We start from the raw sequence: 17,339 nt of genomic DNA, 5'->3' as shown, positions 1-17,339 counted from the left end.
GTTGGTGGGGGGCGGCTTCTCCTCTGCGGACCTGCATTCCTGCCTGCCGCCTTGGACTTGGCAGGCATATGAGGATTTAAGAAAATGCAATTTGCAGTGGGGAACGAGAACACAAAGCGAAGCTTGGCTCCAGAGCCTGGAATCCTCCTCCTGGCCTCTGACCCCTTTTCCCAGTAGTTCTCATTGGAAATTTCCCACGTGCGCTGTGCTTGTCCCCAGCTCAGGCCTCGGAAGAGGCCGGGTGGGAACCCTCGGGCGTTCCCACGTCTCCACTGCCCTCCGGACTTTTCCTCGCCCACAGGCGTGCTGCCTTCTCTCGTTTCCCTCTCTCCAAAAAAGTAGCCCTAGTGCCCTGACCAGTGTGGCTCAGTGGATAGAGCGGCGGCCTGCGGACTCAAGGGTTCCGGGTTCGATTCCGGTCAAGGGCATGTACCTGGGTTGCGGGCACATCCCCAGTGGGGAGTGTGCAGGAGGCAGCTGATTGATGTCTCTCTCTCATCGATGTTTCTAACTCTCTATCCCTCTCCCTTCCTCTCTGTAAAACATCAATAAAATATATTAAAAAAAAAAGTAGCCCTCGTAGGAATCTTATGGCATTGACCCTGAGAAGGAGCTGACAGTTTTCTCCACTCTGTTCTGAAGTTCTTATTAATTCCCAGAGCAATGATGAGTTTTCTCTGGGATTCCCAATATCAGTTACAGAGGCAACAACTTTCAGAGCAATGAATGTGTTAATGATGTGGTCAGTGAATCCTTCTCTTTTCCACTATTCCCAGTAGTCCCAGCGAGTATCATTTTATAGTTTTTAAATTGTTGTTGATATTAGAAATGTAGGATCAGGATTGAAAGGTAAAGGAATCTAAGGAGTGTAGACACTGAACCCAAAACAAACACACAGGAAAATGCAGACCACACTGTTCTACAGAGCGGCCAGGGCGTGCTTGCCAAGGCGGTACGTTAACCATGTAGAAACTTCATTTCCTCAATATGGCCTTTCTGCCTTTCTTTCATTTCGATTCAAACTGGCCTCGTGCAGCAGCTGACTCACCTGCCTCCTTACCCCCCCCCTCCCCCCCGCACGTCCACTCTCTTAATCACTGAGCCCTCAGGACAACGAGGTTCTAGTCGGCATAAAAAAATTTTAGGACCAAAGCCTGGGGTTCTTTGCCCACAGAGACAGGGTTTTGATCAAACTAAAGATAACATCGAGGCTTCAGTTGTGTTTCAGCTCCAGGCCCAGAAAAGCAGTAACACGAGACTAAACGATGCCATGGCTGATACCAGCACAAGCACTGATCGACTATCTTAGCACTGACCAATTGGTAGAGGCCACGACCCAGACCATGACACTGACCACATCCTAACTCCCTGAGTAACCATGATTCATGATTTCCCCTATAGAACCCATTCCCTTAGTCACCTAACTCCCTGAGTCACCATGATTAATGATTTTCCCCTATAGAACCCATTCCCTTAGTCACCCTAACTCCCTGAGTCACCATGATTAATGATTTTCCCTATAGAACCCATTCCCTGGAAGCCATCGGGGAGCCAGGCCTTTGGGCATTAGCTCACCTGTCTCTGGGCGGAGGCCACTTCCTAAAAACAAATCCTTACTTTCTTTGCTGCAAGAATCTGTTCATGCCGTATTAGGCACTAGTGCAGTGGTTCTCAACCTTCCTAAGGCCACGACCCTTTAATACAGTTCATCATGTTGTGGTGACCCCCAATTTCATGGTTACAAATTGAACATAATTAAAGCATAGTGATTCATCACAAAACAATATGTAATTATATATGTGTTTTCGGATGGTCTTAGGCGACCCCTGCCAAAGGGTTGTTCGACCCCCAAAGGGGTCTCGACCCACAGGTTGAGAACCACTGCTCTAATGCATGCAGGTAAATTGACCCTTTTAGTCTGGTAGCAACACCTGCTTTGACAGGGCAGACATCTTATCAATGAAATATAATAATAGCAGCGATCTTTTTTTTAGTGCCTAGTATATGTCAATTCTTGTCCCAAGTGCCTTAACCTGTCATTTCTAATTCTCAAAATGATCCTATAAAGTAGATAACTCCATCTTTCCCTTTTGACAATAGGAAAATGAAGGCATAGGAAAGTTAGGCATGGCACCAAGATCACAGCAAATATATGGCTGGGCAGGGGTTCGAATTCTAGTAGCTCACCCCAAAACTCACGGTCTTCCCACCATCTTTCCCAAGATGTGGTTTCCCAGGGTGTGATGATCAAAGTAGCAGAATGCCCTGGAGGCATGCATTAGAAAGTACAGATTCCTGGACCCCAGCCCAGTGCTACGCAATCGGATTCTCTGGAATTTGGCCCAGGAATCTGAATATATGACACATTTCCTTGTGCGTCCGCTGCCTGCTTACGTTTGAGAATAGTGACTACAATCTGCTGCCTTGGTGGCCACTGTTCGACAAAGTGCCCATGATGGCTGTTCTCAGAATCAGCTCTAGGGTTTTCTTTTTCTTTTTCTTTTTTTAAAAAATATATTCTATTTTTTACAGAGAGGAAGGGAGAGGGACAGAGAGTTAGAAACATCGATGAGAGAGAAACATTGATCAGCTGCCTCCTGCACACTCCCTACTGGGGATGTGCCCGCAACCAAGGTACATGCCCCTGACCGGAATCGAACCCGGGACCCTTCAGTCCACAGGCCGATGCTCTATCCACTGAGCCAAACTGGGTAGAGCTCAGCTCTAGGGTTTTCAACACGGTGCCTGAAAAGCACACAATTGGTGCAAAAGACTGTCCTAGTCGGGCTCTTAAACCTAGGCAGCTCTTCTGTCTTATGGGACAAAGCCAGGTTCCTTTTTGCCCTTTCCAATGACCTCAGATACTGGCCACTTGGAAGAGACATCAGGAAATGAAGGACATTATTAACACTCAGAACAAACTCTGGATCCCGGCCAGGCCTCTGTGGGTTTTTATATCCCTTCCATCAGTTCTGCGGAATTGCTGCCTCCAGGGTACATTCTGCCTTCCAGGACAAACGCACAAGCACCTTTTCTAATAACTCTTCCTTTCGAATGCATGGCAAGCGAAGCCTCTTTCTGAGCCCATAAACCCTTCCCAGGACTGTGAAACTGCACAACTGTGACCCGCCTTTAACTCTCAGGTCCCAGCTAGCGTTATTCTTCCTTGTTTGGAACTACGGTACTAATTCTGAAAGTCTCTTAAAAACAAACCAAAATGAAACAGCTATAGACATCATGGAATTTTTGTCCACCCACATAGACCAGCTTTGCCAACTAGCCACCAGCTCTGGTATAACCAACAGGAATCTGAAATGCCAAATATGCCAAGAGAATCTACGAAGTGAGGAGCTTAATTTTTTTCTGTGCTTAATGGAAATAAAAGAGATGGCATTAGTGCTAGGGCACAGAATCATGAAGGTTTTAGAACTAGAAGAGATCTTGGTGAGTCATTTATTCTAACCCAATCCTGTGATCACGAAAGAAATAGAAATCTGAGAGCATGAGGTCACATAGTTAATGCATAGCAAAGACAGGACTACAGCAAACTTTTCTGGTTCCAGAGCCAGTTTTCTTTTTACTGACTCAGGCTTGATATCTTTTACCCATCACCCCTGTCACTTAGAAAGTACAGATTTGTATTGATTTGTATGGTGCCCACTGTCTCTTTTCTCATTTGTCATTCCCATACTCCATGTCAGGAGATCAAGAATGCTTACGTTAATGGTGAACTTATTTTGAGAAAGTTATCCTTAATTCCTTCCTGCCCAACCTTTTTATACATAAACTTTATTATTCGTAAACTTCAGTCATATGGAAATCATATGTCCCCAAACTACCATTGAGTCATTTCTTAATTCAACCAATATTTCTTTTTTCTACCTAATGCCAGGCACGGATGTAATGCAGTCAAGAAAGTAGATGGAAGAGGAGAGAAGGCCTCCTGCCATGAAGTTTACATTCTAACAGGTAAACACTCAACCAACATGAGAGATTAGTAAAATCCTATATTAGTAGTGGTGAGTGCTAAGGAGGAAAGGCAGGGAAAGGGAATAGGAAGTGAGGAAGTGTGTACAAGGTGGGGAGAGGGGCTGTATTTAGACAAGGTGGTCAGAAAAGGCTTCAGTGAGGAGTAAAGACCACACCTGAGGAACCAAAATATGAGATATCACCCAGGAGAGTCTTGACATCAATTCTACAGAGAGTGGCAAAGATCAAATTTGGAAAATGTTGGAAAATGCTGTTTTTCTGCTGTTTTTAGTAGCTAGGGTGGCAGGAAATGGGAAGGAGGGGAATGGCACAATTAAAATGTGGCAACCATACTTCCCAGGAAGCCAGGAAGAGTTGTTTTAGTACCTGAGGTGAAAAGAGATGCCTGGTGATTAGTGGTTTCATAAGAAGAACTTTTCTTAGAATACAGAATTTAGAGAACAGAATTAAGATTAATGAGAGGTATTATTTTGTTAAAAAAAAATCCAGAGAGGATGAAGTAATGCCACGACTGTTTGGCAAAAAGATACGTGACTTAAAAACTGGATGAAAAGGTTGATAAGTTCAGTCATTTGATTCATCCAAATATGTAATTAATTATGAGGATTTTGGCTGAAGTGTGGAATTTATATGGAGTCAATGATAAATGGCACATTTTTTTTGAGAGTTTACTGTGTGCAACATCGGAACAGAGCTTCAGAGACTCAACGAGAAGGGAGGCACTATTCTACCTCAGAGGACTTTTCACTGTGCGAAATCCATTTTCTGTGCCTCCTGGACGTCCAGCAGGAATACATTTCCCAGCCTCCTTTGCAATTAACTATGGCTTATGGGTGAGTTCTGGCCAATGGGATTTGAGTGGGCATGATTAATGTCCCTTCTAGTTTTGGCCCATAAATCCTAGAGGATTGCAGTGTCTCAAGATGCACAGAGCTGGGCTTCCTAAATCACGACGCTGTCAACCAAACATTTGATTAAACTTTATGTCAACAAGATATTTATGTCTGTTGTGTCCTGAGAGTTGAGCCAGCTCATGTAGCCCAACTAATATCACTATTAATTAACAGGTTCATAGAATTTTATAGTTTGCAGAATACTCTCCCATAGCAAATAATGGTGAGAATTACCCTGAGAAATAGGTCATATTTTGATTTTTCCCATTTCATAAAACTGAAATTGATGCTTATTGAGTATTGAATTACTTAGTCACGATCACATAGGTAAGACAGGGAGGGCAAAGATTTTAAACCACTGGCTCTCAAACTTACAAAAAATCATTGATATAAGACAAAGCATGAAAATAAATCTAAGGCAAGGCATTGGAAAAATATAGATAAAATACTGAGGAGATTCAAAAGAGGAGACTAGCACAGTTGGTTGAAGAGACACAATGGGCTCTCGTGGTACAGGTAAGATTCATGGTGAGTGTTTGCACACCGACAAGAAAAATGGGCGAAGAAACATAGAGAAGATTTCTGTAACTTCTGACAGGCAATGTGAGTGGTAAACAGAAATAGAAAAGAGTTGGCATTTGTTCTAATGTTTCAAGGGAAGCTGGAGCAAGCAATGCAGTTTTTTGAAGGAAAACAGGAACTGGTAATTCAATACAAATCAAAAAAGTATTTATTGAGTGCCTGCCAGATGAAGGGCCTTCCAAAAGTGTACAGAGGATACAGAGAAGAGATAACAAGGACACAACCCATGCTCTAAATGTGTTTATAATCTATTAGGGGAAATAGTAAAAAATGACTGTAGCACAATGCTAAGATAAGCATCAATAAGAAGACTAACGGAGTTCAAAGGACAGAGAAATAACATGGGTAGGTGGCATGAGAAGGACACAGAAAACATAGGTGAAGCTTCATGGAGGAGTTAAAATGTTCATATTGACCTTTGAGGAGAGGCCATCTCTGAAGATGGTATGAATGTATAAATTCCTGAGGGCCACATACAATTCCAAAGAGAATGGTTTTGTCACTATTTCGAGCAAAGATACTGTTATCAGCATAATGAAGTGACTCCAAACGTGACCATTGTTCAGGGCACAAGAAAATGAAATTTCTAATTTGAATATGTTTGCTTAAGCCTGGAATCACAAACTTACAGTGATATCATAGGTTGTAAATTTCTTTTCCTATTGAAACTGCATGCCTTCCAATGAATTCAGTGACCAGCACTGTAGACCGGAAGGGGGTGTGTGTGAGTGACATTGTGCCACCAAGAGGCGATGAACAGACAGCCTACTAAGATGCTTTGCCAAAGAAAGGACCACCTACCATAAACAGGGTTTCATAATTTTCAATCATTTTCTGCACCACAGCGATGATGGCTGTGCTTTCCTCAGCCCGGGCCGAACTCTGGACGGAGAATTCTTTGTCTGATGACTTCTGCTTGTGCAGAAGGTTGGGTCCAAATATGGTGGCCAAGTTTAGAGATGTCATTTTGTTCCCCGTGACCTATAGGAACAGAGAATACAAGAACTGTTGTTATTTTTCCTTTTCAAAGGGCTGAGTGGTTCAATAACCCATGGAACCTTTCCTTTCCTTTTCTGTTTTCCTGCAAGGACTACATCACCTCTGGCAGAACTGATGAGAGGTTCCATTATTTTCCTTTTGCTTCATATCTTGGATTGAAGCTCATGGCACAGTGGCCATTTCAACAGCATACTGAGTAAAATTTTGTAATTCTAAGTGATTTGTTGTGAAACTGGTACTATATAAAATTTCTATCCTGTCTGCCCTTTAAAAATATTGGTATCCATCTATCCATGTATCTATCCATCCAACCATCCACCCTCTGTCTATCCCTTCATCCATCAATTCATCATCTCTCCATGACTCCATCCACTCAGCACCTACCACAGGTTGGGCATTTTTCATGGATTCTAGTTATTGACAAAAATTTCCCACAAGGATCACAGCATAGTTCTTATTTTAAAAGTTCACATTCTGCCCTGGCTGGTTTGGCTCAATGGATGGAGCATCGGCCTGCGGACTCAAGGGTCCCGGGTTCGATTCCAGTCAAGTGCATGTGCCTTGGTTGTGGGCACATCCCCAGTGGGGGGTGTTCAAGAGGCAGCCGATCAGTGATTCTCTCTCATCATTGATGTTTCTATCTCTCTCTCCCTCTCCCTTTCTCTCTGAAATCAATAAAAATATATTAAAAAAAGTTCCCATTCTGGAGGGAAAAGACACCAATTATAAGCAGTGAGTACAAAGTATGAAGTTATCAACTCTGGAGGCCGCAGGGACACGCCCAAGAGATGGGACAGAAGGCAATTTCCCAGTGGTGACAATGCCATATGCAAAGACAGAAACATGTAAAGTATCACAAGGGGAGGGGGTCAGGGTAGTGATGAAGAGCATGGAGCTCCCTGGGGCCAAGCCGCATGTCCTTTGTGGGGCCCAGTTGGCCTCGGCTGACAACCAGTGGTCTAGGCCCGTGGTCGGCAAACTCATTAGTCAACAGAGCCAAATATCAACAGGACAACGATTGAAATATTTTTGGAGAGCCAAATTTTTTAAACTGAAACCATATAGGTAGGTACATTGTGATTAACTTAATTAGGGTGCTCCTAAGGCTTAGGAAGAGCCACACTCAAGGGCCGAAAGAGCCGCATGTGGCCCGCGATCCACAGTTTGCCAACCACGGGTCTAGGCAATTTTTTCTTTTCTTGGTTTTTGAATCCTCACCTAAGGATATTTTTTCATTGATGGAGAGAGTGGAAGAGAGAGGGAGAGACAGAGTGAAACATCGATGTGAGAGAAACACATCGATTGGTTGCCTCCTGCACGTGCCCCTACCAGGGCCTGGCCGGGGAGGAGCCTGCAACTGAGGTACGCGCCCTTGACCAGAATCGAATCTGGGACCCTTGAGTCCGCAGGCTGACACTCTATCCCAGGGGCGGGCAAACTTTTTGACTCGAGGGCCACAATGGGTTCTTAAACTGGACCGGAGGCCGGAACAAAAGCATGGATGGAGTGTCTGTGTGAACTAATATAAATTCAAAGTAAACATCATTACATAAAAGGGTACGGTCTTTTTTTTTTTTTTTTTAGTTTTATTCATTTCAAACGGACTGGATCCGGCCCGCGGGCCGTAGTTTGCCCACGGCTGCATCCACTGAGCCAAACTGGCTAGGGCTAGGCAACTTTTTATTTCTCTTGTTGATATTGAAAATCCAGCAATTCCTGCATAAGTATGGGGACTGTGGCTGCTTGGCCGGGGGTGGGGGTGGGGGGGTGGGATCTGCACAGTGTTTGAGGGGCAGCTGGGTCACAGCACAGAATTCGAGTTCTGAGTCACAGCCAAGACAAAGCTTCCTGAGCCCCACTCTTGTCCTGTAGAGCCTTGAAGTGGGGGCTACCAGCCCTGCAATCCCAGGGTGGGACATGGGGACATTATTTTTAGAAAGTGAGGCTGTTTTCAGGTTGGCCGCCAAGGAAAATAATTTTACGCGGTAAACACTAGGGATTTTGAAGAAAGTGCCCTTTGTGTATGACTGCTGAGTTATTTTTTTCCTTTCTTTTATTTCATTGATATCAAACTTGACAAGTGTTCGTTTTATTTTTCATGTCGTTTCCTACAAGTTCACGGCTAAGGATAAAATCAAATATGTGCCGCGCTGGCTGGTTTGGCTCAGTGGATAGAGCGTCGGCCTGCGGACTGAAGGGTCCCAGGTTCGATTCCGGTCAAGGGCATGTACCTTGGTTGTGGGCACATCCCCAGTGGAGGGTGTGCAGGAGGCAGCTGATCAATGTTTCTCTCTCATCGATGTTTCTAATTCTCTATCCCTCTCCCTTCCTCTCTGTAAAAAATCAATAAAATATATTTTTAAAAAAATCAAATACGTGCCATTTTCTAGCTCATCTCTCTAGAACTCTGAAGCATTTGGAGTGTGTTCCTTTCCCCTATTAACGTAACATCAGAGCTTTCTCGTTTTTTTTTTTTTTTAATATTAACAAATAAAAGATTTTCATTTTTTTCCCCTTTTTTGGCTTAAACCACATAAATTTCTTTCTCACAGATCTGGAGGCTGGGAAGTCCAAGGTCAGGTGCCAGCCCATTGGGTGTCTGGTGAGAGCCCTGGTCCCCGTACACAATGGCTGTCTCCTGGTTGTCTCTCAGATTTTGTTTTCTTTGAAAAGAATGTTTAATACAAGGACAATCCAGAACTCTGTTTCCGCTGTCTCCTTCTCCTGTTGCTATTCTGGGAAAGCAACAAAATCTGTCCGTAAAACGGCACATGGATTCCAGCTGCAGGCCACGCTGCTGTGGTTTGTTAACGCTGTTCTGTTTTTGTGTGACCGTGTTTCTCATTGGAGACTTGTCCATAGCAGCCTCCGCCCGCGCTCCCCTGTCTCGGCAAGCATCTGGCTATGTCTAGGTCATCGAATGTGCACTAGGGTTTGGTTTATGATTTCATTATTAGCCAGCCAATTCAAGGCAAACTTTTATCTCTGCTAGATAAGCATCCTAGGTCATTTCTTTTTTTATAAATATATTTTTATTGATTTCAGAGAGGAAGGGAGAGGGAGAGAGAGATAGAAACATCAATGATGAGAGAGACTCATGGATCGGCTGCCTCCTGCACGCCCCACACTGGGGATCGAACCCACAACCTGGGTATGTGCCCTGACTGGGAATCTAACGTGATCTCCTGGTTCATAGGTCTATGCTCAACCACTGAGCCACACCAGTTGGGTCCTCCTAGATCAGTGGTTCTCAATCTGTGGGTCGCGACCCCTTTGGGGGTCGAATGACCCTTTCACAGGGGTCACCTAAGACCATCGGAAAACATATATAATGACATACTGTTTTTGTGATGAATCACTATGCTTTCATTATGTTCAATTTGTAACCATGACATTGGGGGTCACCACAACATGAGGAGCTGTATGAAAGGGTCGCGGCGTTAGGAAGGTTGAGAACCACTGGTCTAGACCATTTCTAATCCTAATATGAACAGCTCACCTTTAGTAAAAGTTTAGCATGTCCGGTCACTGGGAAAGGGATTTTCCAGAAGCTTTTTCAATTCTTCTCTCTAGAACAGTGGTTCTCAACCTCCCTAAGGCCGCGACCCTTTCATACAGTTCCTCATGTTGTGGTGACCCCAACCATAAAATGATTTTCGTGGCTACTTCATCACTGTCATGTCGCTACTGTTATGAATCGTCATGGAAATATCTGATAGGCAGGATGTATTTTCATGGTTACACATTGAACATAATGAAAGCATAGTGATGAATCCCAAAACAATATGGAATTCTAGATGTGTTTTCCGATGGTCTTAGGCGACCCCTATGAAAGGGTCGTTCGACCCCCAAAGGGGTCGCGACCCACAGGTTGAGAACCGCTGCATTAGAAGCTGGTGGGGCAGCTGCTGCGTCTGGCTTTTTTCCAGAAGGGATGTGATGCCTCGAGCCGCGGCCTGGACGTGGTGGGGCTGAGAAGCGAAGCTACTGGCTTGGCCCCAGGGAGCCCCATGCTCTTCATCACGACCCTGCCCTCCTCCCCCTGCTCACACTCGAGTGGCAGACCCCGTGTAGCACGAGGAGATGAAATCCTGGCTTCAAAGGAGGGCGGGGGCCAGGGCCAGGCGAGCGAGGCACTGATCCGGCTGCAGCTCCAAAGCCAACCTCCCATTTCCTGGAGGCATGGACCTCCTCAGGGGTCAGCAGCCCTGGCTCTCCTTTGGTGGCTAGGGACTTCTTTCTGCCTCATTAGGCTCTTTGAAAACTAAAGGCCAGTCTCAAACTCTCTCCCCAAAAAGAGTGTATATTCGCCCCACATTTCCCATCAATGCCAGAGGGTTCTTGGCCAACCTGAGAAACCACTGCTCCAGAGGTTTCAGTGACGTTCCGGCAATATTCTTGTCTAGAAGAAGTGAAATCTTTCATACTTTGGGAATTTTTTTTCCCCCAAGGAGCAAAGCAAATAGCAAACTAGACAAAATGGAATAAAACAAACAAACACAAGAGAGAAAAACAACGCAATTCGATCAAATACCACTAGTTTTCCCAAGAAAAGCGCTGGCTGACTCGTGAACATTTTTCCTCATGTCCTTCTTTTAAACACCTTTGAAACCTTATTGGTTAACGATGCATTGAATTTGAAGCGCCCATTAGAAAGAAAATATGATGTGCATTTTATAAAGGAGGAAGCTCAAACCTTCCCCTCAACCGCAGCCCCAACTCTGTTTTCCTTCCTCTTCCTTTGTTTTATAAAATACAAGGTCATGTAGCAAGGTGCTGGCAGAGCCTGTGAGCCTCCAAGCTTTTTGAGTCTCTGGTTCAGTTTTCTTCTATGTTCCAAACCATAACAACGATCCAACAAACAGATAACACATCTAACACAGAAACAAATAGGTAAGACAAAAAGCTGACAACCGCTTTGTTTCTTTTTAAAATATATATATTTTATGGATTTCAGAGAGGAAGGGAGAGGGAATGAGAGAGAGAGAGAAGCATCCATGATGAGAGAGAAGCATTGATCAGCTGCCTCCTGCACACCCCCTACTGGGGATCAAGCCCACCACCCCAGCATGTGCCCTGACCGGGAATTAAACCCAGGACCCTTCAGTCTGCAGGGTGACACTCTACCCACTGAGCCAAACCGGCCAGGGCAAAACCGCTTTGTTTCTTGACCATATTTCCCAATTTAATTTCCGCCTCACTGCAGTCTGTTCATTCTGTATTCTCTCCCAGCTCATGCTGAAACAACTGAAAAAATAATAAACAAAGGACTTCTCTTGTTTGTCTCCCTCTACTCTTAACTTCTACCAGAAGGGGTTTTAGCTAACTCCCATCTCTATGCAGTGTGTATGTGGTCTGTTTATTCAATTCCTACACACCCTTTACTCAATTCCTACACACCCTTTTTCTTTAATCCTCACCCAAGGATATTTTCCCATTGGCTTTTTAGAGAGAGTGGAAGAGAGAGGGAAAAACAGAGAGAAACATCGATGTGAGAGAAACACATCAATTGGTTGCCTCCTTCACGAGCCCTGACCAGGGCTGGGGAGAAGCCTGAAACCAAGGTACATGCCCTTGATCAGAATCGAACCTGGGACCTTTCAGTCTGCAGGCTGACGTTCTATCCATGGAGCTAAACCGGCTAGGGCCCTACACACCCTTTGATGTGTAGTTTAAATTCAATCTCCTCCACGAAGCCATTCCTAAGATTTCTGGCCCATGTCCATCACTTCTCTTACTCTTCAATGCATCCCCTAATTCTTTACTAGCCGCATGTCCTCATGGCCTCAACCTGCTAGATGCTACAGCATCTCAGGGATGATAATGAAAAAATTTCTGAACAACACTCACTGGTTTATAGGAACTTGGGGTAGGTGACCAGGACATGTGTGGTTTAATGCCAAGGCCATTCTTCCATGGAAACATTTATAATGCAATGCAAATTTTTTTTTCGGTATTTCTATTCATACAAAAGCTTCTAACTCACTCTGTCCCTGTCTCTAACCAATCTATAACATGGATATAACACGTTAGTGCAGCGGTTCTCAACCTGTGGATCGCGACCCCTTTGGCGGTCGAACGACCCTTTCACAGGGGTCACCTAAGACCTTCCTGCATATCAGGTATTTACATGACGATTCCTAACAGTAGCAACGAAAATCATTTTATGGTTGGGTCACAACATGAGGAACTGTATTTAAAGGGCCAGACGGTTGAGAACCACTGCTTTAGTGGAATCCTTCCAAAGAGTCTTCAAGCCTTAAAAGAATCAATCACCTCCCCCTTACAAAGGCATTCACTACTCTATGACCACAGCCCTATTTCCCTCCGTACCTCATCAATACTTTCTCATTCTATAGCCTTTACTCCAATCCAAGATGGCTGTGTGGGCTACTCGCTTTCCTGTAACTTATAACCACGTCACAGAAGCAATGCTCTGCTCATTTTTCCCCTGAAACTTTAATTTTTCTTAATTCATCCTTCATTGTGATGCAATGTTGAGGTCAAGACTGTCTAGAAACCCTTGGACTCTCTCATTCCCTGTACAACGTCGCTGTGACCAGGATATTTTCACGTTCCTTAAAATAATTAGTCTTCTAAACTATCGTGCAGTGCCAGTTGAAGAATTTGTATCCCCAAAGTTCAGATAAGGCCACTCGGGTTTCGGAAGGTTAACAGATTTCTCCACGAGCACATGGTAAATGAGTTATTAAGCTACCCAGGGGTGATCTTGCCTCTTCTCCCACCCCACCAGATACTTGGAAATATCTAGAGGTAGTTATGGTTGTCTCAACTAGGGTGAGGGGTGGGAAGGACCAACCAAACCACTATCCAGCATCACAACTTTGTGTGAATTAGAAAATAAAATTCTCTTCCTCAAGATATTCTACTGCCTTCTGCTGGGCTACTGTCCTAATAACTCTGCAAATCTACACTGACTATGAGGTACATGGCACCTCCCCAGAGTTATGAAAGGCACAAATGCACAACTTACACAACCATAAGTGGACGCTCCCCGTGGGACACTGGGAAAGGTACTTAATGCCTCTAACTCAGTGGCCGGCAAACTGCGGCTCGCGAGCCACATGCGGCTCTTTGGCCCCTTGAGTGTGGCTCTTCCACAAAATACCACGTGCGGGCGCGCACGTACAGTGCGATTGAAACTTCGTGGCCCATGCGCAGAAGTCGGTATTTTGTGGAAGAGCCACACTCAAGGGGCAAAGAGCCGCATGTGGCTCGCGAGCCGCAGTTTGCCGACCACTGCTCTAACTCTCAGTTTACTTCTGAAACATGGGGGCAATGCTAGCTCCCTTGTGTAATAAAGAATTAACTATAATATATGAAGTCCTTAGTACATAGCTAGCACATGGTAAGAGACACATAATTGGTAGCTAGTATTTCAGCATGTTAAGTTTCATTTGTACCTATCCAAGAATACTTCCTTCTCTTTGGCATAGGCAATGGAGTCTTGTTCAGCATTTGGACTAAAAGACTGTCTGAAATGATTCTAAAAAAGCAAGAGTGAATTCAATTGGACTTTTTGCTTTCCTCAACTCCTTAATCAGCTGAGACCCAACTTTCTCCTTCTTACACAGACACATCACAGCAGCCCTGACACACCTAGGAACATAGAAAGAGCTCTGTCTTTACCCAATGATTAGGCAGATGATTCTACAGCTCCTGTTATATCTATAGTCAATAAAGCATGACTCCCAGAGGGGTCATATGCCTACTTAACAATTATGAGAATGACAGTGTATCCATCAAAGGGCTGTGTCTGCTCAAACGAGGTGTCAGTACCGTATTATGAAATCTGAAGCCAGCAGAAGTTTCACTAATTATAACTTCTATACAGATAAATGGCTAACTCAGGAAAGCTCCATTTTTTATACCTAAAGGAAGGATGAGGATAAGACAAGCAGAATTGCCTTTCTGGATTAAAGTGAAAAAATTATATATGATCATGGCTTTGGGGAAAGAAATCTGGCAAGCACAGACTTGAATCTACAATCCAGCTGAGTTCTGTGGTGAAGTGTGGAGTGCCTTTGGCCCCTGCTTGTTGATTTATAATGGGTGTTAGCATACTGAGAGTCTGAGATCTGGGGATCCGAGGGTAAGGAGAAGGATGACTGCATGGTATCAAAAAGGGAAATAGGTCTCTTGTTTAGGTGAAGATTAGATAGGTCGCTGGCTAAAAGGTCACTTAAAATTGAAGCAAGCACCTCTCTTGTCCAAGGCACAAACCTAAAAACACCTTGAAGCTTATGAGTATGACCAAAGTGAACCAGAGCCCAAGAGCTCAGATGGGGGAGGCCTTCAGGTTCCTCCTACATCTGGTTTGGAAGCAGGCTGGCCTTCCCTTGCATTGAGCCAGTCCCTACTTGGGGGGAAGGGTTTAAGGAGAGAAGGGACCTCTCAAAAGGAAGATAGTAGACTTCTAGCTACAGGGCGGAAGGGAGCTCCAGGAACAAACCGGAAGAATAAAGAGGTGACATCACATTTGAGCTCCAAGTTAAAGAAGCAAATCAAATTAACTACAAGGACAGCCATCTCCCCTCATCTCCATGAGTCCATGTTTTCATGACTGTAAGCATCTCTGTAGCTCATTGTTTGTCTGCTTCACACAAAGGGAAAGTTGAGGTCTTGAGGTAAGCATCCTCATGAAATGACGGCCTCATTGAGAAGCATCCTTGAAACATAGGAGGTTAATGCACTTAGCAACTGTCCCTCGAGACAAAACCCTGCATTAGTTCTTCCTACACAGATGGGCTGGGAAAGGGGAGGAGTCATTTCCTCCGGGTGAAATGTTTAACCAAATCGATGGGTTGTCTTTTTCTTTTATTTTCTTTTTAATATTTTTATTATTGATTTCAGAGATGAAGGGAGAGGGAGAGACAGATAGAAACATCAATGATGAGTGAGAATCATGGATCGGCTGCCTCCTGCACACCCCACACTGCGGATCGAGCCCGCAATCAGGGCATGTGCCCTGACTGGGAATCGAACCGTGACCTCCTGGTTCATAGGTCGACGCTCAAGCACTGAGCCATGCCGGCCGGGTGATGGCTTGCTTTTTGAAAACAAGCAAAGGGAAGAGTCACAGTCTCTATAGCAGAAGAAGGGTGCATACCTCTTGCCCATCTTTGCTGACGTTGTCGTTGGCGTGCCTGGCCACAATGGAGAGGAACTGGAGGAGTCGGTGGAGGGTGTCGCAGTTGCAGGGAGGTAAAAGGTAGATGAGGAGTTGCAAGGTGCCCAGTTGTTCCTCTGGCTCCAACACTAAGCAAGGCAAGAAGAGGCGCTCTAAGTCAGTAAAATGGGGGAATTCACACGATTTAGGCTCAGAGGAGGGGCCCTCCTCTCAACTTTCTTCAGAAAGAGATGATCAGGTCACATGTCTTTCCTTCACCCACTGATTTAGCAATTTAGCAGCAAGGTTCTATGAGGGATGTAAAGATTCATTAGACCTGGGGAAATGGAACATCTTGAGCAAGCATTATAATCCAGGCTAGGAAGGTACCTTAATTTCCCTTTCCTCTCCCTCCTTTTCCTGGCATTGCTAATCATTTACTCGGGGTATTATTGTCTTTCATTTGTGGTTAATATTTACTAACAATGACTGAGAATTGGCAAACATTTTAAAATTTGAGTTTATAACATAGCTGAAACTCTTTTCTGTTGAGCAATACGGAAGAGATAGACTTTTTGTTGGCAATAACTAAGACACAGTGCAACGACAGCGTCTTCTCTCTTTTGTGATCCTATCTGAATTACAGCATTGGAGGAAGAAAGGTATGGAGGCTGACTCAGCTCTAACCTATTCTTACCCCACCCTCACCTTCCTTTTCTCCTCCATGGGATCTTTCTCTATAGCCTGCAAGTGGCCACAGGGAAAGTCCTGGCACGGGGCTACACCATCTTGCTTCCCTGGAATATTGCCTGTCCCCATTTCTCAATCTGAGTCCCTTTCTCACTCCTTCTTTTTGCAAGAAATGCAAACTCATTTTTAGGCACAGATTCAAAGGGAACTCTTGCTATTACTTCAAAGCATCAATAGACAGCACTTTCTACTGTCCTAGGGTCATCTGAAAGCATCCCATATTCTTGGCTACATCCATTTGTTCTATTGCAACTTGCTTCTTGCTAATTCTCTCCAGGGTGAATCCCAGAAAATTCCCCAAATAACCCACTCATTAGAGACCAATAAATAAGGACCAAAAGTTAGTGGGAAACACAGGCACAAGGCTTGGATGAGTGAGTTGGACATCCCGGTAATCCAGGAACACATTCCTACTGATAGCTGTGTTACGCACGGAGAGTATTGATGAAAGCGGTGTACAGCTCCCTGGTGAGAAGGGGGTCTGGCATGTCCCTCAGGAACTCCTTCAATAGGGCAGCCACATCATGAACACTGTGCTCTTCTTCCAGAGAGACATCAATCCCACGGTCAAATTCCTCGCGTAACTGGAAAGACAACAGTTCAAGTGGCAGTCTCGTAACACCATAGCTCTATGTTCAGTGCCCAGCAAAAGAAGCGCTGTGATTTCAGCATCTGGTATTAAGTTTACGTAGGTGAGGAGATATGTATTTCAGGTAGTTTTAATAATCTGCATAGCCCTAGCTGGTTTGGCTCAGTGGATAGAACTTTGGCCTATGGACTGAAGGGTTCTGGATTCAACTCTGGTCAAGGGCACATGTCTAGCTTGTGGGCTTGATCCCCAGTAGGGGGTGTGCAGGAGGCAGCCAATCCATGATGATTCTCTCTCATCACTGATGTTTCTCTCTCTCTCTCTCCCTCTTCCTCTCTGAAATCTCTCTCTCTCTCTCTCTCTCTCTCTATATATATATATATATATATATATATATATATATATA

At 44.5% G+C, this 17,339-nt stretch overlaps 1 protein-coding gene across 5 annotated transcripts in view; it reads right to left on the bottom strand.

The window, feature by feature from the left end:
- ARHGAP6 (Rho GTPase activating protein 6) overlaps nucleotides 1-17,339 on the bottom strand; it is a 502,460-nt gene that overhangs the window by 41,692 nt on the left and 443,429 nt on the right. For all 5 annotated transcript variants that reach the window (XM_036305304.1, XM_036305305.1, XM_036305307.1 and 2 more), the window contains 3 exons: nucleotides 16,778-16,928; nucleotides 15,595-15,743; nucleotides 6,267-6,446 (listed from right to left, as the gene is read on the bottom strand). In XM_036305304.1, the coding sequence (XP_036161197.1) occupies nucleotides 6,267-6,446; nucleotides 15,595-15,743; nucleotides 16,778-16,928 (480 nt within the window). The remainder of the gene's footprint in view (nucleotides 1-6,266; nucleotides 6,447-15,594; nucleotides 15,744-16,777; nucleotides 16,929-17,339) is intronic.

The sequence above is a fragment of the Myotis myotis genome, unplaced genomic scaffold, assembly GCF_014108235.1.
Source record: "Myotis myotis isolate mMyoMyo1 unplaced genomic scaffold, mMyoMyo1.p scaffold_m19_p_4, whole genome shotgun sequence".
Lineage (NCBI taxonomy): Eukaryota > Metazoa > Chordata > Mammalia > Chiroptera > Vespertilionidae > Myotis > Myotis myotis.
Note: the sequence above shows the minus strand (reverse complement) of the source record. Positions and strands in the feature narration are given on the sequence as shown.